General features: G+C 47.7%; 1 protein-coding gene across 1 annotated transcript; it reads left to right on the top strand.

Annotated features, from left to right (window-relative positions):
* Positions 1-23,312, top strand: LOC133114362 (TBC1 domain family member 16-like). Its single transcript, XM_061223671.1, has 12 exons — positions 1-163; positions 1,752-1,966; positions 2,199-2,544; positions 10,663-10,851; positions 11,351-11,498; positions 12,321-12,482; positions 13,529-13,674; positions 16,502-16,636; positions 17,125-17,308; positions 18,100-18,273; positions 19,716-19,862; positions 22,094-23,312. The coding sequence occupies exons 2-12, from the start codon at positions 1,804-1,806 to the stop codon at positions 22,337-22,339; spliced, it is 2,040 nt and encodes a 679-aa protein (XP_061079655.1). The 5' UTR covers positions 1-163; positions 1,752-1,803; the 3' UTR covers positions 22,340-23,312.
* Positions 23,313-26,619: the final 3,307 nt, after the last annotated feature.

The raw sequence follows: 26,619 nt of genomic DNA, 5'->3' as shown, positions 1-26,619 counted from the left end.
AGAATTAGTAGGCTAACGTTTTGACCGCCTAGCGTAAACACACACTCTCGAGGTCGGTCGGAAAAACACTGTGGCCACTAAGTCCAAATAAAACGCCTACAAAATCGTGCGTTTCATCAGATATGGGAGAGCGACACAGAAGATAGTTTTGACGGCACAGACGGTGAGAGAACCGTGCCAGTGAATGTTTTTTTCCTGTATGTGTTCATTAGCTTGTTAAAATGTCGCGATAGGATGAGACAAAACCGCTGTAGCCTAGTTATCAGCCTCAAACACAGCGCTGACTCAAAACATGAATGCAACTAATTAAACAAATAACTGAAAAAATGCGTGAATTAAACTGCAAGATAACTGATATGTATATGGGCTAATCCCTTTCGCGGGGAGTGATGCCCATCATCAGTTAATTAGGTAGCAGCTGTCTTATTTGCGCGCAGACTACATTGACGCGCTGATAGATTACACACGCAGCACAGTAGCTAGCTTTCTAGCTAACATGACACAGCCTATAGATAAATATTCTGTCTTGTGTGGTCACACGTACCACAGAGAGTGTTAGATATCTTATGATATTGCTGGTTTAGACGAATTAGCGAGTCAAATTCGAGATTAAATTAGTATACCCCACTACATTTTCATACCATGATTAATAAACTTTACAATTAACTTTGCTGGATAAGGCTGTAGCCATGTTTGTGAACGATTTTTTGCTGCTAGATATGAAGTCGTTTGAGCCCCATTAAGGTTTTTATTAGTCTCTGGGTACGCTTGCAAATATAGGTACGAAAAGTGCCTTAAAAGGTACAAATGTTTGTCGTTGGGGCGGTACCCCATATGTACATACAATTGTATCCCTAGCCAACAATACATAATTCATGTAATGTACCTTTTTTGCTTGGAAAATGTACTCATTTGTTCCCAAAGAGAACATTACTGTACCTTCAGGGTACATTTGTGAAATTTGATTCTTGAGGGCTTTGTTATCTTCCGAATCAATTGGCACTGCCCCAATAGCCCCACACATTGAACTGTCCCTCCAATTTCCAGCCTCAGTGGAATACACCTTTCACTGGCCTACAGGACTACCGTAACTACGAAATGGTACCACTGATATGAATATATTATTTTAAAACACACTGGCATATTTTTCCTCATTTTGTCCTCCTCCCCGTGCCGTGCTATGCCAGGGGTACTTCAGTGTACCCCTTGGCCACGAAGCCAGAAGACACTATGGATTTCTGAAATGGGTCCTATCGTTCTGGCTCCAATTTTGAAGGAAAGCCGTGTCTTTATGAATGCCGTACTTGTGTGGCCTCAGTTGCAAGTGGTTACCATGCTAATGTAGCGATGGGCTCTATTGAATGTGACGCAGGATTGTAGTTACTGTTATATAAATTGTGCAGGAGAGGTGGTAAGTGGATCTGAAGGGCCTTGAGGAATCTGCCCTCTGCAAAAACCTATTCTCAGACCACAGAATACACAGCTTATCATTAATTTCCTTCAGAAAAAGAGGCAATTAAGCCTTGAGGCTCTTGGTTACTCTGAGAGGAAGCAGCAGCTTCCATTTTGTATGAAGTTTATGAATCCTGGGGATTCTTGTTTGGGGGGGGGGGGGGGGGGAAGAGAAAGCAGCTTTCCCTGACAGAACTGTAGGGGAGGTTTTAAAGCTCACTGAGGCCTGGCACAGAGGGTGATAAAAAGCCCTCACGCCTCCATTAGCCGTAACTTACACAGGCTACTGACTTCAACAGGTGCAGTGGAGGCCCTGAGAAATAGGCTTTCTGCTCCGCGGCTCGGAACGGCATGGCACTCAGTCAGCTCCTGGGACTCTCCTCCTGCGAAGCCTCTCATCCCCCGACCTTCACCGCCGGGTCAGGAGGGCCGGGGGGCGAGATCGTCTTCTCCAAAAATAACGTGTGCGTGCACCCGGCTGAGGTTCTGCCTGGCCAAACTGAGCACTGCCCAGGTGTGAGCTCTCTCCTCCGCTTGTGCGATTATCTCTTTACGTGTTGTAGCCCATTCTGATGTCCCCCCCCCCCAATTCATTAAGACCTTTGTGTCTTTCTCCCACACCACTATATTCCCTCTGCTCAGTTTTCTAATGTGTCTCTGTGTCTCCGCTGTCAGCATTCACATGGGTATGTAAGTGTCTCCCCCTGGAGGTCACTTATGGGTATGACGCTCCTCTCCATGGCCAGGTTATCTGTGCGTGCACACAGAGAAGGACGAGGAGCTGGGCACAACGCTGATCCTGACCTGGGTGCCCAACTCCCGCATCCAGCGGCAGGGCGAAGAGGCCTTGCGCTACGTCACGCCCGAGGGCTCGCCCATGCGTAGGAGTCAGCGCTGCCCCAGCCCTGCTGCCCCACCGGCCCCTGAGGGGGCAGAAGAGGAGCCCGCCCCCCCGGCGAAAGCGGGCGCCGGGCCTCAGCAGCAGGGGGAAGAGTCCCAGGGCTCAGGCCTGAACTCCACTCCCGCTCCCCCTCCCGGCGGCGAAGCCCTCGTCGAGCGTTCGCGATCAGGGCTCCCAGGGAACATCGGCAGGTGAGAGAGCGGGGGGGAGAAGTGCGAGGCAGTGGTGGCGGAGGGAGAGGGGGAGCGGGGTTTGCGTCTGTTTTTGGAAGAGGGACATTTGATTTCATGCTAAAGAATGTCACCTGGATACGTTTTTAATATTTTGTCCGTTGCCCTTATTAGTACAAATGCAAACAGTATGCAATCATTTTGAGATGCTGTTACGTTAAGTCGGAGGAAATACTTTAAGCATATTTTATTCTGCTAACATATTCAAGAGGAATATTTTAAGGAACAAAAAGTGGCCCACGCATTTCGACCACATTGGTCTTCATCAAGGTCTGCTCTTTCATGTAAGTGTCCTGAGAACCTGGTAAACTCTTTTATCCAAATCTTTCTCCGTTTTCAAGATTTTTAGCAGTTAGCTGGTGATTTCCCAGTTTTTTCTTTTTTTTTCTTTAAAAGAGCCAATTTAAAAGAAAACCTTTTTTTTTTTTTTAAAGAGCACATTTTTTCTCAACAACCAGTGTTCTCTCATCACATGATAATAACTGCCTTTGGTGTACAAACTGTTTACTAAATCAAACAAAAAAGACCTTCCTAAACTAAGCTTTTTTCCTTAAACTGCATTCTCCCACAGTGAAGAAGGCTGGGATCGCAGAATGTTGAAATATTTTCTCATGTCACCATACATGGTTAAATTTAAAAATTGATAACAGAGTAAAAATAATAATATTATACACTCAGTGAGCACTTTATTAGGTAGACCAGCTTGTTAATGCAATTATTTAATCAGCCAATCATGTCATGGTCACGTTGAATGAGAATGTCTTCCTTAATCATCAATGTGACCGTGGAATGATTGTTGGTGCCAGACAGGGTGGTTTGAGTATCTCAGAAACTGGGATGTTGCACGCACAACATGGAAGAAACATGTTGTTAATGAGAGAGGTCAGAAGAGAAGGGCCAGACTGGTCGAAGTTGACAGGAAGGTGACAGTAACGCAAATAACCACACATTACAATAGTGGTATGTAGAAGAGCATCTCTGAACACACAATGCATCAAACCTCTAAGTGGATAGGCTACAGCAGCAGAAGACTTAATAAGTCTAATAAATACCTAATAAAGTCCTCCCTGAGTGTATATCTTCATAATAAATGCATCTTGAATGACAAGATATTTATTTGGGTCATTTTTGATGTTGTACAGATTAGTTAACAAAAATGTCCATTGCTAAAACCTAGAGATTTGCTTGGATCCCTGCACGTGCATTGCTTTTATTTCTGAAAAATCTGTCAGATTAATCTGTTGGTGCACTTTGATAACATAGAAAATCATGGATCATTGCTATAGATACGGTTTGTATTTCGTTGCAGAGTATACACAGCTTGAGGAAGTGAAACCATAAACAATTTAGTTATGCGGAAAAACGCAGTGTTTTTTGGTACTGCATTACTTAGTCCAATAGCCTTTCAGACGCTGATGACGTCTTGAAGGGGAATGTTTGCATCAGCTATCGTTAGCTTATCCACAGGACTGACTGTGGACTTTCTGACAACAGATCAGCCAGATAAGAAACCTATTCAGTGTGTGTATCTCATTCCAGCGCAGACAATGAGAGACACGTGTTACAGAGCTATCTCTGGCAGGTGCCCTCATGCGCCATACACAACACTGAGTCACGCTAGATTACTTACTGTTTGCAGTCATTCCAGGAAGTCGTTTTTGGGGAGTTGAAACAGGTGACCCAATCCCATAAACATTTAGTCTCAGCCAACGTGCCGATTGGTGACATGTCTGACTGGAGCCAAGATAAGGACAGAAGACAGAGCAACTGCCCCTTTCATGTTGTAAAAACAAGACTAAAGCAGGTGGAGACTGGTTAGGCAGGGGGACATTGTGACGCAGAACAGAACTGTCTTGTACAAACACTAATGATAGACAAAGTCACCTTTCTGTGTAAACTCAGATTTATGAAATAAGCTGCTAATCGCTATGGTGGATTGTCTTCAATCTCCCTCTACGCAAGGGCTTCAGTATAGCACACGGCAATAATAGCTTCCACTCACCAGACCTGGTAAACTTTGAGCTTGTGTGAAAACCAAACAAGGGTATTTTTAGAGAAGACGCAGCCATGTAATTAAACTTGATGACACTGTCATTCGCAGGTTAATTGTTTGAAATGCATGGGTAAAGTTTCTTAAAAGGACCTTGTGATGCTGACCTGATAAACACGGACTTGCCGGCACCTCCGTAGCGCTTTTGACCAGATACCAGGACCGTCGCATTTCAGTTTGTCCTTGCCGAAGAGCACGGCGAGACCGGTGTCTCTTGCGAGTGTGTGACTTGCAGCAGTGGCCACAGGGGGGAAGCAGAGAGAAAAAGATCGGAGCGGGTTGCTTGTGAAACAACATGGTGGGAGAGAGAGAGAGAGAGAGAGAGAAAAAAGAGAGGGTAAAGAACGTGGCGAGATGATTTGTGAAAGGGTCTGTCTGGATACACATTGGAATGTTTCTATGCGGTGGTTTTGCATGTTTTGTGTTTGTTTTGAGGTACTGTACCAAAGTCTCATTTCTGTCGGTTGATTGCCTGCAGTCAGGATAACACAAAGGCCAATCAATATTCTCCGCTGCCTGTTGTTTCATGGCTGTTATTGACTTGGCCTTTTTTTTTTTTTTTAAGGCTTCAAGTGAATCAATTTCCACCAAAGCACATTTTGGCTCCACCAGCGTCCAGAATTCCCACTAGTTGCTGGGAAACCACTTCAGTGATTTGTGTGTTGTCAGACTCCATTAAAGACTGTGTCAGTCCTCTGCTTCAAGTGCAGCCAAAACTCAGCTTCGAGGGAGTTGAGTTGGGTGGGGGGGCGGGGGGGTGGGGGGGGGGATGTGCAGAACAACCAACTAGGGTATGGCTGTGGAATCTCCCCTTTTTCTATCTCCTTCTCACTCTGACTGCCTATATGCATCACCCTCTCTCTTTTTATATCTATTTCTATATCAATCTCGCTCTCACTCTCTCTCACTCTCTCTCTCTCTCTTTCAGGCCTCTTTAACACCCTTTGATTTTGTTCTTGTTTTGGCTCTGGCTTTTGAACCAGGCTGGATTTCAGTCCAGGGGATTAAAAGAATGAGGAATGTCTTGAGTGGCCGAATTGGGGAGAACGGCCCTGGTTAATTGGTGGTGATAAGAGGTTGGAGCTGGGGACCCATCACTTGTAATCGGTCAGATTTGCATTTCAATTTGTATATGTGCGTGTGGAGGCATGTGAGCAAGCACCAGCGACACCGGTAATCTCAGACTTGCCCTTGTGAGTGGTCGAGTTCTCCTCCACCATTTTCTTCATAGGAGCGTGTACAGTATTCTACAAAAGGAAGCTGTGTACACTCTAAATCGACTATTTATAGTGTAGGAGTGGAGGCTTGAACAAATATTTGCTCTAAATGTTATGATTGGCTTGATTATTATATTTGTTGAGAGAGAGAAAAAAAAGCAAGCTTTTTTCAGCTGTTGCAATGAAAGCAACATTTTCACAGGAAGATTTTGGCTGCTCAGCACTAAGTGTCAGGATGCATACACGGATGCATGCATATACACTCAGTGAGCATTTTTACTTTATTACACCTACTTATTCATGCAATTATCTAATCAGCCAATTGTGTTGCAGCAGTGCAGCGCATACAATCATGTAGATACGGGTCAGGAGCTTCAGTTAATGTTCAACCAAAAATGTGATCTAAGTGACTTTGACCTTGGAATGATTGTTGGTGGCAGACAGGGTGGTTTGAGTATCTCAGAAACTGGGATCTCCTGGGATTTTCACGCAGTTTGCAGAGAATGGTGCAAAAAAATTGAGCAGCATTTCTGCAGACAGAAACGCCTTGTTAATGAGAGACGTCAGAGGAGAATGGCCAGCCTGGTCAAAGCTGACAGGAAGGTGACAGAAACACAAATAACCACACATTACAACAGTGGCATGCATACGAGGATCTGTGAACACACAACGCATCATAACTCTTTAAGTTGATAGGCTACCACAGTAGAAGTCTACAAAATTTGTCTAATAAATACCTAATAAAGTGCTCACTGAGTGTAGGTATCACAGTATCTTTGTTGTTTTTTTAAATGTAGCATTTATTTTTTCACTGAGCACCCACGCTCATTTATAGCAATGCCCTGTTTCCTCCAGTATCCTAACCTGCCCAACCACTCCCCACCCAAATACCCTACCATGCATGTATTTGGATTGTGGGAAAAGACCTGGAGGCACAGGGAGGACATGCACACAGTGGCATAGTGCATAGAAGTGAAGAATAAAAACAGAAGTGTATTGGCCTGATGAAAGGCCACATAGTCTGTTATAGTGTGTGGATGGGCCTCATAGTGTGTTAGTTCTAGAGTGTGGATGGGCCTCATAGTCTGTTAGTTCTAGTGTGTGGATGGGCCTCATAGTCTGTTTGTTGTAGTGTGTGGATGGGCCTCATAGTCTGTTCTAGTGTGTGGATGGGCCTCATAGTCTGTTAGTTCTAGTGTGTGGATGGGCCTCATAGTCTGTTCTAGTGTGTGGATGGGCCTCATAGTCTGTTTGTTGTAGTGTGTGGATGGGCCTCATAGTCTGTTTGTTGTAGTGTGTGGATGGGCCTCATAGTCTGTTCTAGTGTGTGGATGGGCCTCATACTTTGTTACTGAATCCAGACCATGTCAGTGTCGACTACGATCAGCTGTCCCATGGGGCAACACAGAGTAGTTCTATCATAGCTCTGGTATGGGAGAGCTTTAGCCAGCTGGGTTGATACCATCACATCACACACCAGCCACCCCCACTAGTTCATCTGACACCTACAATTCTGACTGCGCTTGAAGTGTCTTCCTCCAACTGCACTCTGTGTGAGCCCAGCTTGCGGGCGGTGTGATAAGAAGCAGTGGTTGACGTTGCATGCATCGGAGGAGAGAACATGCTTGTCTGTACTTTCTCTAATCAATAGCTGAGGCTGCTGCAATGAGCGCTGATAAATTTACTAAACCTTTATTTAAGCAGGAGGTCCCAGGAGGGCTCTGGCTAAGGTAGCAGCCATAAAGTACAGTATAAAAATGTTTAATGTCAAAGACATCACACAGCTTACAGTAATAGTCAATCAATGCAACCCACAGAGCCCAGACTCATACAGTCCAAAACAATTAGAATGTACATTTAAAATGACGCGAGTGTAATTTTAATTCCAGCTTCAACCTTTTTGTTAGTTATTCCATGTGCAGGGTGAATAATAACTTTTCCAAAAGCAAAGTACCTTCGGAACATTAAAAAGCACCCACTTATAGGAGAATAGCTGAAAAATGCTAAAGGAGTTTATGGAGGTAGGAAAGCAGCTCATTTTGATAAGAAATATAACAACGCTGTTGCCTATGAACAATTCAAGCAGATCCGGGCTGCCGTTTGCCCTTGAGCATTCCCTATCTGGACTGATAATTCGACATAGGTGAGAAAAGGGGGGAAAGGCATTGAAGGCAGCCTCACGCCGCACACTCCTGGCAGAAGGGGGTGCGTTTCCGTGCACCCTGAGGGTCTCGCCACCGTGCCGGGCTGGCCGCTTGAGCGCTGCCCCCCCAATGACCCGGCGGAGTGTGAACCGCGTGACCCTCAGCGATTCGCGGTCGCCGCGCGTTCTCCTGGACCGCAGCTCAAGTCTCCCTCCCTCCCCGCCCCGTTACGCCCAGCTTGAGTTCATTAATAACTTCGCCTTTTTCCACCCTGCGAACATCAGCTGAACCCGCATGCCCCGGTGCAGGCTGGGATGGCGAGCCGAGTGCAGGTCCGGCTGCCAAGAAAGCCGCGGGGTTTTACTGCGCCTCAGCGCGGTGTCGGAGGCTTCGGCCCCCGTCCGTTAGCCGGCCTGTTCTCCCGCCCTCCCGGGGAATGCCGTGGGTGCACTCCGCTGGTAGCAGTGTGAGGCGCTATTGTGTCGTGGGTCGAGGAAAGTCAGGAAGAGACAATGACAGGGTCACGGCACATATACGAGAGCGTCTGGCCCCAGAGAGAGCAGCGAGTCCAGGGAGGGCGAACAGCCTGGCCATGGGCCCGGAACCGTGCAGCTCCGGAGCATGACGGACAGAAACGGCGTCTGCCGGTGTGAGTCCGGTGAGAACGCGGTTGAGGTACATTTAGGACTCTTGGTGGGGCTCGTTGTCTGACGGAAGGCCCATGACTTGGTCAGTTTACAGTGTAATTACATCTCTGTTGCGCCATGCAAGCCCCCACCCTCCTACATCAAAGCTTGTGCATTCTGTCCTCTGCTTTCTGTCCTGTGTGACCACGGAGCAGTACCCTTGGGGTTGGGTATGGTTGTGCATAATGCATGTAGGAATTCTAGCCCCACGGAGGCCATGAATCATACCAGCACTGACATCTACTTTGAAAGAGAAACTGATTTTTTTTCCCTTATGTTCTATTATTCAGTAGATGTTTTATGGTGGTAGTTCTGTACCCTCTATTGAACCGAAACACTGTGCATGTATCTTCATGCGTACAAGTAGAGCCAGTGCATTGTGAAGTGCTGTCACAACTATCAAATCTTCAGGAACTAATTGGAGAGATTTTGTAGGCGAGTGTCTCGCGACATTGGAGAAACCGAACGGAACGCGCTGTTCTCTTCTAACCCTCAGATGTTCTAAAAGGGACGTGCGTTTTACAGCCTGGTGAAATAAGCTGTGCCAGGAAAAGCGTCGCGTTCCAAGCGAGGGATCCTCATTACACGACTCATATCCTGATGACGACTGGTGTTCCTTGCCGTGGTGAACACCAGGGTTCAGCACGGGAAGCCGCTCCATCGACCGGACACTCTGGTGTTGACTAGGGGATGATGTCACGTTCTGAAGTAGACTCATCTTCTTTTGAGCTCCACTGCACCATCTGGAACTTTGTATCCAAGGGATGGAGCAAAACTTGGGAACTCCTATTTTAATTTAATATTCTTCCCAAAACATGACAAACAGGATGCTCTAAATTTTTGTCGAATGACAGATTTTGCTTTATTTTTTAAAGGGCACTTTCTGACTCGGTGAAGCTGCAGTGAATCAGCATAATGATTTTTTTATGTTCTAGCTAGGATTCTTTTTTTCTTTGGCACCACCATCTGACCTCCCACAGCCATTTGACCCTGAAATATGTCTTCAGGGATGTGTGCGCGATCTTGTTGTCTATTAATTATCAGATAACATCAATCGACCAGCCAATCAATCAGTCAGCCAGCGGACTCCTAACGCGGGAGTGTGCTCCACAGTGCAGGGCCCAGGATGGAGCTGCCGTCTGATGTCATTACCACAGGCATCAGCACGTCTCCACGGCCAGTGGAGGGAGAGCTCCGGCTGGGCTGTGTTGAACCTGACACGGGCAGGGGGAGAGCGCGGGACGTGGGGTGGGCAGGGGGCGAGGGCGAGGGGGGTGGGGGGGGGGATCCGGCTCCTCGGGTTTCTCCTGGAGTCTCTCCGCTCCGGGACGGACTGGGAAAGGCTAACGGGCGCAATTGGATGTCAGGAGGAATTAGTGTCCATTTGATTTGTGTCTGCCGGCCTTCCGTGGGCTCGGCGGGGAGAGAGATGGTATCCAGAGTGGGGCTAGCGTGCAGACGGGAGACAGCGGACCTCTCCTCAGCCCACTCAGCCATTTCATTGATTCTCGCTTCCCTATCAGGCTGGAGAGATTGACTCGAGCCTCACATCGATGGGCATGCTGAAGTACAAAGTAGAGGGCATGGAGGCATATTTCTTATTGGATTTACACCACCGCTAATTCCATTAGCATTAGGCATTTTCATAAAGGTCCTCATCTCACGAGAGCATGCGTATGTTGGTGGAGGACTGCAGCCTTTGTGGTGGGCTCTCCTCTTCACCGTTTGAAAACCTGAGCCGCACTGCAGAATATATATTGGGATTCGCTCTTCTGGATGTGGTCAGTGACGAGGTGAACCTGACAGCTTATTCTCTTGCAAAGGCACCGGAGCATGTTTCAGGTCACCGCCGTATGCTGGCGGTGACAGAAAGCCTGAGCGTGTGACCTTAGAGGGTGTCGGCTCAGGGCAATGGCATGTGACCTCAGACGGGGAAGGCTCAGGGTGATGGCATGTGACCTCTCTTCTGGTCCTCCCGGCAGGGAGATGAGGGACGGAGCCGTGACCCACTCCGCCGCTGGCCTCAGCCAGAACAGTCCCGCCCCCTCGGAGGACGGCCAATCGCAGGCCGCAGGGCGGGAGGAGCAACAGAAGGGGCAGGTGTTGGAGCCACGCTGTGGAGTGTTCCGGGTGGATCTGGGTCGTATGAGATCCCTGCGACTCTTCTTCAGGTCAAGACCAGTTTCCTCTCTGTTCTCGACACACTGATTCACTCTCTCCTCTATACGTTTTTTGTATCCCTTCACACTTGTCATGGTTTAAATTGCAGATGTTTTCTTAAATTGCTATCTCTCCACGCGAAATTACAGTGTGTCACGATGGGAAGACAAAATAGCATTTTGTGGTTAAGGGTTCTAAGATTTGCGCCGCTGCAATGCAAAGCTTCACAAGACCACTGTCTTGTGAAGGGCGACATGGCTCAGGCAGTAAGAGCGGTCGTCTGGCAGTCGGAGGGTTGCCGGTTCGATCCCCCGCCCGGGCTGTGTCGAAGTGTCCCTGAGCAAGACACCTAACCCTCAAATGCTCCTGATGTCTATATAAATTCCAACCATTTACCATTTACCACTGTATCGCCGATTAGCGCCATGGGAAACAGCAGAATGTGTTCAGGGGTAAATGTAGCAATGGAAGGGAGAGACGTACCTCGCTCCTGCGGTTTCGATGTTTCAGTGACGAGGCCTGCGCCAGCGGGCAGCTGGTAATCGCCAGCAGAGAGAGTCACTTTCAGATCCTGCACTTCCACCATGCTGGCCTGGACAAGCTTGCTGAGGTCTTTCAGCAGTGGAAGTGCTGCCAGGAGACTCAGCTCAAAGACCAGGTGAGAGTCTGTATACCTCAACTGTCTTCACACTCACAGACAATGTGGGCCCCCAAGAAAATCTGAATAGCAGGGCTACCTTTCCTTGCTGTAATTAGTTAAATGCTACATAATGATGCTGGCTGAATAATAACACATTTATTTAAAAAATTTACGCTATAATAATAATAAGAATAATAATAATAATTAGTGGTATTATTGTATAGATTTTTCAAATTATTATTATTATTATTATTATAAACCAAGGAAGATGTCACAGCTGTGGAAGCCGAAATATGAATGATATGAAATGCATTTCTGAATCTCCCTCCGTTTTGTAGTGGAGAGACAGGCTGAATTGCAATATTGAACCTGGGAAAACAAATAAAAGCAGTAAATAAAGAATTAGATTAAACTGCCACTGAGATATGGTCTTGCGTGTTCATCTGTGTGCGTGTGTGTGTGTGTGCGTGTGCGTGTGTGCGTGTCTGTGTTGGGGGGGGGGGGGGGGGGTAGAGCTTTTGTTCTCTCGTCTCTCTGTCTATCGCTTACATTATTCTTATATCCCTGCCGTGCTCAGAATTTAATAAGGAGGGGGAAAAATTGAGTGTCAGGAAATGATACTTCTAATCAGCCCTTTGCAAGGAGGGCTTTTATTAAAGAGCTGCTCTTTGAGCCGATAAAGCTCCGTTCGGCTCACAGCACCGCAAGCCCTATCATATTAAACCCTCAGCCCTGGGCTGAATGTTTTCACTCTCCAGTCCCGCGTACCCCTCGCTGTGAGCCTCCCCCCCCCCCCCGCCTGTCTCACGCCCCCCTCCTCCTCCCACTCCTCCTCGCCAGGTGCTGGAAGGGAGGTCTTGCCTGCAGTTCTCCGTCCTCCGGCCCTGCCCCCCGGCCGCTGACCCCCGCCCTGAAGATTGGCCGCACGCCGGGCTGGACCGGGCCTCCTGGGGGAGGCTCCTGAACCACCGGGGGGAGGTGGAGGAGCAGGAGCTACGCAAGGTGGTGCAGTCCTACAGTCTGAGCCGCACAGGGCTACACCACATACACGCTGTGTCCACACACGCATCGTACACGCTGTGTGTCTGCACACGCCCCACACAGAGACCCTGCTCTATCCAGACTGACACACAGACCCTGCTCTATCCAGACTGACACACACAGACGCCTGCCCTATCCAGACTGACACACAGACCCTGCTCTATCCAGACTTACACACACAGATGCCTGCTCTATCCAGACTGACACACACAGACACCTGTTCTATCCAGACTGACACACAGACGCCTGCTGTATCCAGACTGACACACACAGACACTACAGACGCCTGCTCTATCCAGACTGACACACATAGATGCTACAGACGCCTGCTCTATCCAGACTGACACACACAGACACCTGCTCTATCCAGACTGACACACACAGACACCTGCTCTATCCAGACAGACACACACACAGACACCTGCTATATCCAGACAGACACAAACACAGACACCTGCTCTATCCAGACAGACACACAGACACCTGCTCTATCCAGACAGACACACACACAGACGCCTGCTCTATCCAGACTGACACACACACAAATGCCTGCTCTATCCAGACAGACACACACACAGACACCTGCTCTATCCAGACAGACACAAACAGACACCACAGACGCCTGCTCTATCCAGACTGACACACACACAAATGCCTGCTCTATCCAGACAGACACACACACAGACACCTGCTCTATCCAGACAGACACAAACAGACACCACAGACGCCTGCTCTATCCAGACAGACACACACACAGACGCCTGCTCTATCCAGACTGACACACACACAAATGCCTGCTCTATCCAGACAGACACACACACAGACACCTGCTCTATCCAGACAGACACAAACAGACACCACAGACACCTGCTCTATCCAGACAGACACAGTGCTGCGCGTGTATCTCTCGGGGAGTAGGAGCACTACACTCAGGAGCAGTGCGCACACACTCAGACGCAGGGCCAGAGTCTCCGCGCCTGTGACCTGCAGCGCCTCCTCTCTGACAGGCCGTCTTCTTCGGGGGGGTGGACCCGGCCATCCGGCGCCAGGTGTGGCCCTTCCTGCTGCGCTGCTACAGCGCGGAGGAGCAGGGGGTCCCGGGGGGCCCGAGGCAGGAGAAACACGGGCAGTACCAGGAGATCCAGCAGAGGAGGTGAGCAGGAGCAGGCCCCGCAGCTGTGTCTCACACACAGCTCGTTTATTTACTCTCCGTTCATCCCTCATCTCTCATTATCATGCTTTACTTCACTTTGGCGTATATCCAGAAGAAGAAAACTACAGGGCATGGATTAAATATGCTTATTAACACTCGTTTTTTATCCACGAAAAAACTGCTAATATCTCCACTACAGCTGTCTGCAGTTGACAGATGTCGGCACTTACGAAGCGCATTTAAAGGTGTCAGAAAAATAAACCCCTGGAAGAGTACAAGAAAGCAAGATGAGCCTCTCTGTTTATGTTGCTGTATGCCATTTTATACTCTGCATCCACTCCTCCATTTTCTCACGCGCAGTCGAGTTTCTCCCTCGGCCCTCCCGGCCTGGTTTCCACGCTCTGCCAGCGCGAGAGCGCGTTACACAATCCTACTCTACAGGCCAAGGTCCAAAACACCGCTAAGTTACTGATATTCTGCACGGACTCATTGTATTTGCTCATGTATTTGCTCAAGACTGTTCTCCCGTCAGAACAGCAGGATAAAGAGTGCCTTTGATAGAGAATAACTTCAAATAGTTGTATAACATGCTACTGTTGGTACAGCATGCATTTTCAAAAATAGTGTGAGTCACTTAATGTTTCTCACTGAGGTCAGACTTTAACACTTCAGACTTTTCATTTCATAAACCGTTATTTATCAAATAATATTTTTGAATTTGGAAAGCGTGTTTCACAAGCTGTGCCACTTTCTAAATTTGCCATCAGCTCGTTTGGCTGAAAAGGTTGGGTGTCTCTTTGAAGAGCGCTGTAAGTGCAGTGCCAGCGTTCAGTGTTTCCCATTTGGGACTGAGTGATCTTTGAAGCCCAGGGGATGAACGATGGGTACACACACACCCACACGCACACACTCACACTCACGCTCAGTCTGAAAGAATCAACAGTTGCTGGGAGTTGCATCAGGCAGTTTTTATCCTCGTAGAGAGCGCAGAGAGGTTCTTCACTCTTAATGAAATCATCCCCCTCACTGGTCCTGGGTCCTACTTACTTTACCGTGAAAAGGACTGTCCATACGCATCAAGCCAACACCCACATTCCTGGCAGGGTGCCCGATTCTTCGGGAATAATTAATCTGACAGACAGTCCTTTCCTTAACCCAGTCTTCAAAGGGAGAACAAATTAAACACTCAGAGATCCGGGAAGCTGGTTTTTTATTTTAGTTGTCATCCACACAATCCATGGAAATTTCAGTAATTCAGGGTCACACGCCACACCCTGCTAAAAAGCAGATAAAATTGTAAAAGGTACACACCCAGGCATATAAGCACGAGCAAGAGTTGTGTCATTTCAAACGTCCGCACACTGCTTCATATTCGCCGTTTGCTTCCCTTGAGTTTGGGATAACAAGTGTTGACGACGTGCCCTGTATGACTGCAACTGTGCTTAGTTACCACACAAGCTCACGTATGACTGAAGCGCACTGTCGTGCTTAGTTACCACACAAGCTCACGTATGACTGAAGCGCACTGTCATGCTTAGTTACCACACAAGCTCACGTATGACTGAAGCGCACTGTCATGCTTAGTTACCACACAAGCTCACGTATGACTGAAGCGCACTGTCTTGCTTAGTTACCACACAAGCTCACGTATGACTGAAGCGCACTGTCATGCTTAGTTACCACACAAGCTCACATATGACTGAAGCACACTGTCATGCTTAGTTACCACACAAGCTCACGTATGACTGAAGCGCACTGTTGTTCTTAGTTACCACACAAGCTCACGTATGACTGAAGCACACTGTTGTTCTTAGTTACCACACAAGCTCACGTATGACTGAAGCACACTGTCTTGCTTAGTTACCACACAAGCTCACGTATGACTGAAGCGCACTGTTGTTCTTAGTTACCACACAAGCTCACGTATGACTGAAGCACACTGTTGTTCTTAGTTACCACACAAGCTCACGTATGACTGAAGCGCACTGTTGTTCTTAGTTACCACACAAGCTCACGTATGACTGAAGCACACTCTGGTCTCTGAGGCTTGGAGGTTGCACACTGTCTGTGGGATTGGGGGAAAGGGCTCAGGTCAGTAGAGCAGCACCCGCCTGGGCACACCTGCTGGATCCATTGGCCCACGAGCCTGGTCCCGTGTCCCACTGCAGGGTCTGTAACAGCGCAGAGCACAGTCCTCGGGGGCTGGCCTGCCTTTGACCTCCAGGCCCTGCATTTTAAACAGCTTGTATAATTAAATTTCCCCCCTCTATTAGTCTCCTCTCTTGACCTCTCTCCTCATTCTCACTCTCTCTCTATATCCCCCCTCTCACCTCCCCTCCGCCCGTCTCTCACCCCCCTCTCACTGCTGTCATCCTCTATTCCTCCACTCACTCCATCTCCACTTAATCCACCACCCCCTCATTCACCTCCTATTCCCTTCACACCTCTGTCTCCCCCTGCCCCCACCTCCTGGTTCCTTCTCTCCCCCTCCCTGACTCTCTCTCTCTCTCTCTCTCTCCCTATTTCTCCCTCCCTCTCTCCCACTCCCTGACTGACTCTCTTTCTCCCTGTCTCCCCCTCCCTGACTCTCTCTCTCTCCCTATTTCCCCCCCTCTCTCTCCCCCTCCCTGATTCCCTGTTTCCCCCTCCCTGACTCTCTCTCTCCGTCTCCCCCTCTCTGACTCTCTCTCTCCCCATTTCCCCCTGCCTGACTCTCTCTCTCCCCGTTTCCCCCTGCCTGACTCTCTCTCTCCCCGTTTCCACCTGCCTGACTCTCTCTCTCTCGCTCTCTCTCCCTGTCTCCCCCTCCTTCCCTGTCTCTGCTCAGGTTGTGCATGAGCCCGGAGGAGCAGAGTGAGTTTTGGAGGAAGGTGCAGTTCACGGTCGATCGGGACGTGGTCAGGACAGACTGCAGCTGCCCCTTCTTCAGGGGGGAGGACAACCCCAACGTGGAGATCATGAGGTCAGACCGCCCCTCCATCAGCCCGTGTATCTAGCGTGCACAGCGGGGCCAGCTCAGCTAGGCTCAGGCTCGCTAGTGAAAGCATGGTGAAGTGCAAGCAAGGCTCCTCGCACGTTACCGCGACAACGTTCCCCGATGACATAACCCCGCAAATTCTAAACAACGTTGCCCTTGGCTAGAGGCGTTTTTGCCTTCAGCTGACTGGTAACGCGTTTGTCTAACAAATATTTGGACAAGTGAGAGGCCGGGGGGTTCAAATCCTAACTCATTAGACAGCTTTACAGCCGCGCACAGCTTGGCTCTTCTGTACTCGTAGCCCTTACTTCGCGTGTAAGAGGAAGCTTCCTTCCTCCGGGGTGTTCCATGTTGATGGTAAGGATACGGGTTTTCAGCGCCGCTACAGCGGTGCACATCCGTGCTCGTTGGGCTGAGCGATGCTCTGTTGTTATGGTAACGGCGCGCTGAGATTGGGCTGCGCCTCTGCACAGGCGCATCCTGCTGAACTTCGCCGTGTGGAACCCCGGCGTGGGCTACTGCCAGGGCATGTCGGACCTGGTGGCTCCGCTCCTCCTGGAGGTGCAGGACGAGGCCGACGCCTTCTGGTGTTTCGTGGGCCTGATGGAGAACGGCGGCTTCGTCAGCCCCCACGAGGAGGGCATGGAGAAACAGCTGGTGAGTCCACTGCTCTCACACCTCAAATCAAAACAAAATCCTGCTGAAAGAAAACAGCTCAACCCAGGTTTTGAAACAGCTGGTAGATGGTTGAGCAGGTACACCAGTTGTGTACTCAACATGTATGGCTCAAGCTATGTTTTGAAACAGCTGGTAGCTGGTATTTCAAGCTCATCATTGCTGGATTTTACACCAGGGCATTTCCTTACAGGATATATTGACCTTTGTGCAAGATTGCAATACAGAGGGCTTCACCAAGACCATAAATGTCCACAACACTATAAATAATAAAAAGGCAATAAGAATAATAAAACACCAATAATTACAGAAATACTAGTAATAAAAACGATAGTATTGATAAAACAGAAAGGCCAGGCGGGTGCACTGCTGCTCCTCAGGACACACACACACACACACACACACACACACACACACACACACACACACACACACACACACACACACACACACACACACACACACACACACACACACACACACACACACACACACACACACACACACACACACACACACACACACTCTCTGAATGGTGTGAGAATGTCAGGCGAGGCGCCCTGAAGTGGGGTCTGTGCTGTTGGGTGGAGCGTCCTGACGTGGGTCACACACACACACACACACTCTGAATGGTGTGAGAATGTCAGGCGAGGCGCCCTGACGTGGGTCACACACACACACACACACACACACACACACACACACACACACACACACACACACACACACGCACACGCCCTGACCTGGAGTCCGTGCTGTTGGCTGTGCGTCAGGCGTACCTGCGGGAGCTGCTCGGGGTCATGGAGCCCGGGTTCCACCAGCACCTGGCCCGGCTGGGCGAGGACGGCCTGCTGTTCTGCCACCGCTGGCTGCTGCTGGGCTTCAGGAGGGAGTTCCCCCACACCGAGGTGCTGCTCATGTGGGAGGCCTGCTGGGCCCGCTACCAGGTACTGCCAGAACAACCAGTATGCACCCACACCAACCAGTATATATGCACTACAACCAATATACATGCACACCAACCAGTATATATGCACTACAACCAGTATATATGCACACCAACCAGTATATATACACTACAACCAGTATATATGCACTACAACCAGTGTACACCCACACCAACCAGTATATATGCACTACAACCAGTATATATGCACACCAACCAGTATATATGCACTACAACCAGTATATATGCGCACCAACCAGTATATATGCACTACAACCAGTATACACCCACACCAACCAGTATATATGCACTACAACCAGTATATATGCGCACCAACCAGTATATATGCACTACAACCAGTATATATGCACTACAACCAGTATACACGCACACCAACCAGTATATATGCACTACAACCAGTATATATGCACACCAACCAGTATATATGCACTACAACCAGTATATATGCACTACAACCAGTATACACGCACACCAACCAGTATATATGCACTACAACCAGTATATATGCACTAGAACCGGTATACACCCACACCAACCAGTATATATGCACTACAACCTGTATATATGCACTACAACCAGTATATATGCACACCAACCAGTATACACGCACACCAACCAGTATACACCCACACCAACCAGTATACACCCACACCAACCAGTATACATGCACACCAACCAGTATATATGCACACCAACCAGTATATATGCACTACAACCAGTATATATGCACACCAACCAGTATATATGCACACCAACCAGTATACAAGCACACAAACCAGTATATATGCACACCAAACAGTACACATGCGCACCAACCAGTATATATGCACCACAGCCATATATGGTAAATATACCCACCACAGTAGAGAGGCTTGTTAACAGGTGCACATGCTCAGTAACAGCAAACATGCTTGTTAAATGGCTAACAAGCTCACTAACAGTAAATTGTTGACAGGTACAAATGTGAACTCCCAGATAAATGTGCTTGCTTCAAACTGCCCACTAGCAGTGAAATGCACAGGCTAACCGGTAATATAAGCACGCTCAGTACTATATAAACATGCTGTCATATAAAGACACTTATTTCCAAATTAGCATGGCCATTGTGAAGTAATGCTGCACGTGTCCTGCCATATCAACACACTCCCTGACAAGTAAGATAACAACATTCCATGCATTCCTACCACTTTGATTCCCCAGATCGTCACTGCAAAAGACACTGGGTTCACAGTTGGCGTACCTCGTTAAATAAGGTATAAATAAAAAATAAAAATAAAACGCAGTAAGACTATTTAACCTGGGTGGTAATCGCACCACCAGTTTTTAATCCTCTTTATATATACCCAGATGTCTGTTTTGTGTATGGCTATGGCGTGTGTACAGTGTACACATACTGTATAAGCGTACGTCTCTCTGTCTCAGACCGACTACTTCCATCTGTTCCTGTGTGTGGCCATCATCGCGCTGTACGGCGATGGTGTCGCGGAGAAGCAGCTGGAGGTGGACCAGATGCTCCTGCACTTCAGTGGGCTGGCCATGCACATGAACGGGGAGCTGGTGCTGCGAAAGGTGAGGTCACGGCCAGCTCCCCGAAGCGCCGCCTGTGTGCCGCGTGTCCTGTCATACCTCACAAATTACCCCGCTGTTGTGTCTGTCTGCGTTTTCCAGCCTTCCACGGCTTTGCGGTTTCGTCTTCTGTTTGTTTTCCTAGCTCAGCGTTTGACGCTAACCGACAACAGCGGATGTTTGCGGATGTACAGTAACGCTCTCACAGTGCCGCTGAAATTGTCGTTTTAATTGTTATCGACTGCAGGGCCTTGGCAGAGATTATTCTGTTGTGTCTGTCTGGCTTAATAGCAGATTTGAGCTGATTTCCTAATTAAAGGCCGGGAGAACGGTATTGATTTCGGGAGAGTGAAGCAGCCGCTGCCCTGCGGCTTCCGTTGCGTTTTCTGATCTGATAAAACACAGCAGCCTCCAGTTCAAGTGTTAACAAGGCCTGCTTTAAACAAATGCGTGCATTTGCGTGTCTGCGTTTTGTCAGGCCCTTCTCTATGGTAAACGCTCATTTATTTTGTGGTTAACGGTAATGGGAGCCTCAGACGTGTCAGGCAAAGCCGAGCTCTGACCCTATTTTTATTTTTTTCCCCACCGAAACACTCTATTTAATGGGGGCTATTGATAGACACAAGCACCGCTGCACTGCCACCGACACAAAAGGCGGTAGAAGGCTTAATGGTGTTAGATTACGGCTGTCGTGGTAGACAGGTAGCTTTAAATACACTAGTGCGGTTTTTATAGCTTTGCACAGTTGCTACTGCAGTTACAAAATATATCTGAAGTACCTATTTTAAAAGTTTACTTTGCAATGTTAAAAAAAACATTTTTTTTATACCGACCGCATTTGTCTTGTCGCATATTCTTTCCCGTTTGGCTCTATATTATTTTACATTTAAGATCAATCACATGTGGTTGAAGTGCACATTCTCAGCTTTTATTAAGGGATATTATTATACAGGTTTGGTTCACCATGTAGAGATTACAGATATTTTTCTAGTCCCTCCATTTCAAGGCACCATAATAGTGATAAATGGCTTCACTGGTGTTTTTGATTAGGTTAGAGCAGGTATAAGTAAGCTTTGATTATCCAGTCTTGATTCTAGGCTCATGTTTGTCAACATAACTATAACCAGACATAGACCAGAGAGGTATGCCAGTGAAAGTCAAGGAAGCAATTATGCGGCTGAGAAATCAGAAAAAAGACTGCCAAGAGACAAAGGCCGAACAATAGGCCTACCAAAATAAACTGTTGTAACATCATTAAGAAGAAAGAGCACTGCTGAGCTCAGTAATTGCAAAGGGACTGGTCGGCCAAGGAAGACCTCTATGAATGAAGAAGAAAAAAAACACCTGTCTGACAGATCAGAAACACTCACAAGCAGACAATCTGCACCTTAACCACATATTAATTGATTGACTACAAATTTAAATTGTGGAGTAGAGAGCCAAATCAATAATAAAAATGTAAAAATCCAGGACTTCAAGCTCACTGTATATTATATTTAGAATGTTGCTGTTGTGTTTAGTCAATGAAATGAACTCAACTGTGCTGCAGGTGTGCATTGTGAGCATTTTGTTTTCATGCTCACAAGTTAGCAACCGTCTTTTTAAAAGTGCAAGTACTGACATACAGTTCATACATCATTCACAAACACACAGTACATACATCATTCAGGAACACACAGTACACACATTCTCTAACACAGTCTATACATCATTCACTAACACAGAGTACATACATCATTCACTAACACACAGTACATACATCATTCACTAACACACAGTACACACATCATTCACTAACACAGTACACACATTCTCTAACACAGTACATACATCATTCACTAACACCCAGTACATACATCATTCACTAACACACAGTACACACATCATTCACTAACACAGTACACACATTCTCTAACACACAGTACACACATCATTCACTAACACAGTACATACATCATTCACTAACACACAGTACACACATTCTCTAACACACAGTACACACATCATTCACTAACACACAGTACATACATCATTCTCTAACACAGTACATACATCATTCACTAACACACAGTACACACATCATTCACTAACACAGTACATACATCATTAACTAACACACAGTACACACATCATTCACTAACACAGAGTACACACAGCATTCACTAACACACAGTACACACAGCATTCACTAACACCCTGGTGGTTGTGCTTCCCCCTCTGTCCCTGCCTCCCAGGCACGCAGTCTGCTTCACCAGTTCAGCCTCCTTCCCACCGTCCCGTACAGCCTGCGCAGTCTGTGTAAGCGGAGCGGTCCAGGCACGTGGGACAGCGGCCCGGAGGCTGAGCGCCGCGGGGAGCGTTCAGAGCCCCAGAACTGCCCCGGTACTCAGAGCTCTGCCACCCTGCTTACCCCCGTCTCGCCCCAACCCGCCCTCCCCAGCGAGGACCCCGGCGCCTCAGACGCACTGCACCTGCCGTAGTCAGTCCTGACTGTCACCGGTGGGAGTGGGGAAAGCCGATGAAACGCTCTGATGAAACGCTCTGATGAAACGCTCTGCCTCGGCTCTCCACAGCCTCCTCTGCCACTCTACAGACCACTCGCTGAGAGGGGCTGGGCAGTCCTGCCGCGCGGCTGGCTCCGGAGCTCAAGAGAATAACCTGGTCGATAGCACAGAGCCGTCCCAGGATGTTTTGGGGCCCTAGTAAAAAAAAAAAATAGTTCAGGGGCCCTTCTGATTGTTCTGCTTGGGGTTGCTGCTGGGGTCCTAGTTGCAGTGTCCGAACCCCCGGGTGCGAGGGAAGGCTTTGCTGGGGCCCCTGCAACAGAACTCCATGAGGGTATGAACAAAATGTCCGTATGCGCAAATAAGCCTGTGTTTGACAACTGAAGATGAACTGAACAGGGTATTTCAACACACTTTTGAATTTTTCTGAGGAATGTAGTTGGTGGGCATTCTTCATACATTTTCAAGGTGAGGGTTAAGATTTATCAGTTCAACAGAAAAAACGAACCTGCGAATCTGTACCCAGCTTGTTTTTCTGGTTATTTTCAGCTCAGATTACAGATTCATGCCAAGGACTGTCTTATCTACATTGCCGGTTGCCGTTTTATTCAAGTTAGCTCTTAGTAATCTGAATCAGGAAAAGGAAATGTAACATGATCTTATACAGAAGAGACGACACTTTGGAGTGGAAATTATACATATAGGGGAAGATGTGCAAAACTGTTGGAAATTAAAACCGTTACGAATATACAGTACATTTATTACTGAGTTTGTTTTTGTGATTGCTATGTATTGCTATTGCTAATAATGATTTAACCACACCTCACAAAAGCATATATTGTCAATTTCTATCAATGTTATTTAATAAAACACAATTCCAGTGGTATAACAATAATACCAAAAAAAAGTGATAAATAAACAGAAAGCACCAGGTTTGCTCCAGGTTGAACTGTCTTAAGAACTTTTAATCACATGTGTACAGTTACGAATGGATGAATCCTTTTCTGGAAGCATTTATGAATGGATGAAACCCCGGCCTGAAGGACAATGGTTGCGCAAATCTGAACTGGTTCTTTGCACAAAAACCAGTAATGCTGCTTAGCAGATTCAACAATTCATCAATCAAAACGTTTGGTTGATACGCTTGGAGTATAACAGTTAGACACTCTAACAGAGCAACTGCCCTCTTGAAGGTCTCAGAGCATGGATATCTGCAGCCTGTATTCACATATGGTAAATGGTTGGCATTTATATAGCACCTTTATCCAAAGCGCTGTACAATTGATGCTTCTCATTCACCCATTCATACACACACTCACACACACTCACTCACACACACTCACACACCGATGGCGATTGGCTGCCATGCAAGGCACCGACCAGCTCGTCAGAAGCATTTAGGGGTTAGGTGTCTTGCTCAGGGACACTTCGACACAGTCCGGGTGGGGTATCGAACCGGCAACCCTCCGACTGCCAGACAACTGCTCTTACTGCCTGAGCCATGTCGCCCCATATCCTCCAGGAAGAGGATGACCAAGGTGAGTGATGTGATGATGAGGCAGGAAGGGGGAAACTGAAATCTGCTCCAAACTTTCATCCTTCTGTCCGTTTCCCTCTTCATTACAGGGCGTCTCCAGCGCTGTGTGTGGAAGGTCAGACGCTCTACTAAAACCCTGCAGAATTTATATGCGACAGGGGAGAAGGTTTAGTGCACACATCAATTATTTTACATTAAACTGACACGGAATAATTTAAATCATCCGTGTCTATTAACAGAGTCATTAATAATCTTGAAGTCTGAATTAATGTTCTTATTAAAATATTGAGCGTGGGTTTTCAGAGCCGCTCATCACTAAGGCAACACGCAACTGTTCGCCTACACTTTTTTGGGAGCTGCATTTCATGTAGTTACTGTTTACATTAGCACCTGAGAAAGATCAGTGATCATTATTGTCTGAGCAGCGATCTTCAGGAGCTGGTTAAGGAGCAGACGGTCTGCTTTAACTTGAAGGCATTACATCCGTATTGGGAGATCTGTGTAGGAAATACAGCCCATTTTACACCGCACTCCCATTTCTGCTCTACAATCGGTATGCCACTATCTCGGGGTCCATTCCATTTCAGGTTTCCGTACAAGTTTAAATTGTTCCGTAATGTGTTCAGTCAAGTGTACTCTGTGACCCTTTCGGCTAATTTGGAGCACCATGTGAAATGAAGCCTCACGGACTGAATGGCGAGGGTGCTCACAAGCACATCTAACCCAGCCCCAGTCTGTCTTGTGAAAGGGCTGAATGGTGATGTCATCCCAAATGGGGATTTTCGCGCAATTACTTTATAATTAACTGAAAAAAAGATCATTGGCGAGAATGATTGAACTTCAGCTTTTAGAGACACTTCGTCCACCTATCAAGGTGTGGCAGCCTTTGTCCCTCTGTGCTCTAAGCCAAGGACAGTGAAGAAGACTGTCCTCTCGTCTCTAGGGGGCATTTGAGTGCCCCCTCCAAATTGCTTTTAAAAATGTAACATTAGTAACTCCAAACCCCTTTCTCATAATGTACCTCTCCTCACCTCTGTCTCCCAAATGACGTCTATTACTGAGTAACCCTTCTTCCCCTATTAATCACAGACCTGCTCTGTGGGATTACCTGGACGACTCAGGAGGGAAGAGCAGACCACTCTGTGCTACATGCTGGGCTGGCTAAAAGGCCTTGGGTTGTGTTTAACTGGGATTAAGACAAAGAGGGCACTTTGGGGCTAAACTTAGGGGGACTAATAGCGTTTGAGCTTTCACAGATAAGGAAGGTAAGGGATGTGGCTCTTAGCCCGGGCTGCCAGCATGTGAGCGCAGACACACGCTTTTGCCACGCTTTCCGTATGCACTGCCCGCTTTAAATGGTAAACGGTTGGCATTTATATAGCGCCTTTATCCAAAGCGCTGTACAATTGATGCTTCTCATTCACCCATTCATACACACACTCACACACCGACGGTGATTGGCTGCCATGCAAGGCACTGACCATCTCGTCAGGGGTTAGGTGTCTTGCTCAGGGACACTTCGACACAGCCCGGGCGGGGGATCGAACCGGCAACCCTCCGACTGCCAGACGACTGCTCGTACTGCCTGAGCCATGTCGCCCCTTTCAGAAATACAGCGAGAGTGGAGGTACGTTTTTATACATCAAGGGTCCCAAATGTACCCGGAAAGTACAGTAATGTTCTCTATGGGTACAAATGCGTACGTTTTCCCAGCAAAAAAAGGTACAAATTAATTATATATTGCTGGATAGGGGTACAATTTTATGTACGTACCGTATAGGGTACTGTCCCAGCGACAAGCATTCATACCTTTTTAGCCATTTTCCGTACCTCTATTTCTGAGGTACGGAAAAGTGCGTGGGTGAGTCGGCATCCTCTCTGCGTCTCATAGGTGTCTGGGCATGCAGGTCGCAGATCTGCTGCTGCATCTGTGTCTCTGTGCAGCGCGGTGAAAGAGGAGCAAGGAGTTTCAGTGTGAAGGAGTGGCCCTTCACCAGCCACCAGTGTTTGTCAATTCATTGAATTTAATTGGTTGATTGATTTACTTGAAACCCAGGCGTTGGTGTTTAAAATGCAACACAGGTGTAATTGTTTGGCTCCGCCATTTTGAGTGTCTATCAGTTGGAAAAGGGGATGGAAAAAGCGAGCTCACTTGTGGTTTATAAAATAAATGATTACTTTTTTCTGAGTCTTATCTCTTATTTAAAGCCTTTTTTACAGTCAGTCATTGCGGCTGACTGCAGACACACGTGGGATGTGGGGACGGTTTGCGTGTCTGCCCTGGCGTGGGTTAGATGCAGAGGATGTTTATATGCAGTCAGAGGCGACATTCACACAGCATGAGACGCTCAAACCGCCCAGACCCTGAGGCCCAGCTAGGTTTGCAAGCAATGTGTGTGGCTGAGAGTGGAATCAGGCTGTGTGGATGTGTGTGTGTGTATTTGTGCATGTGAGTGCATGTTTGTGTGTGCGCGTACGTGCATGCATGTGTGTGTGTATTTGTGCATATGAGTGTGTGTGTGTGTATTTTCAAGTATGCGTGCACGTGTGTGTGTGTGTGTGTGTGTGTGTGTCCGCTTATGTGAGAGTGACTGAGAGTCCTTTGTCATTGTTTCCCACCTGCAGCAGACGTTGTGGGGTGTAACTGGGAGCACGGCTGTGAATGGCGATGAACCTCTCAGGACCAGCGGATGGGTGCTGCTGTAACCGCGCTCTGTCA

Source organism: Conger conger, chromosome 2 (genome assembly GCF_963514075.1).
Source record: "Conger conger chromosome 2, fConCon1.1, whole genome shotgun sequence".
NCBI lineage: Eukaryota > Metazoa > Chordata > Actinopteri > Anguilliformes > Congridae > Conger > Conger conger.
Note: the sequence above shows the minus strand (reverse complement) of the source record. Positions and strands in the feature narration are given on the sequence as shown.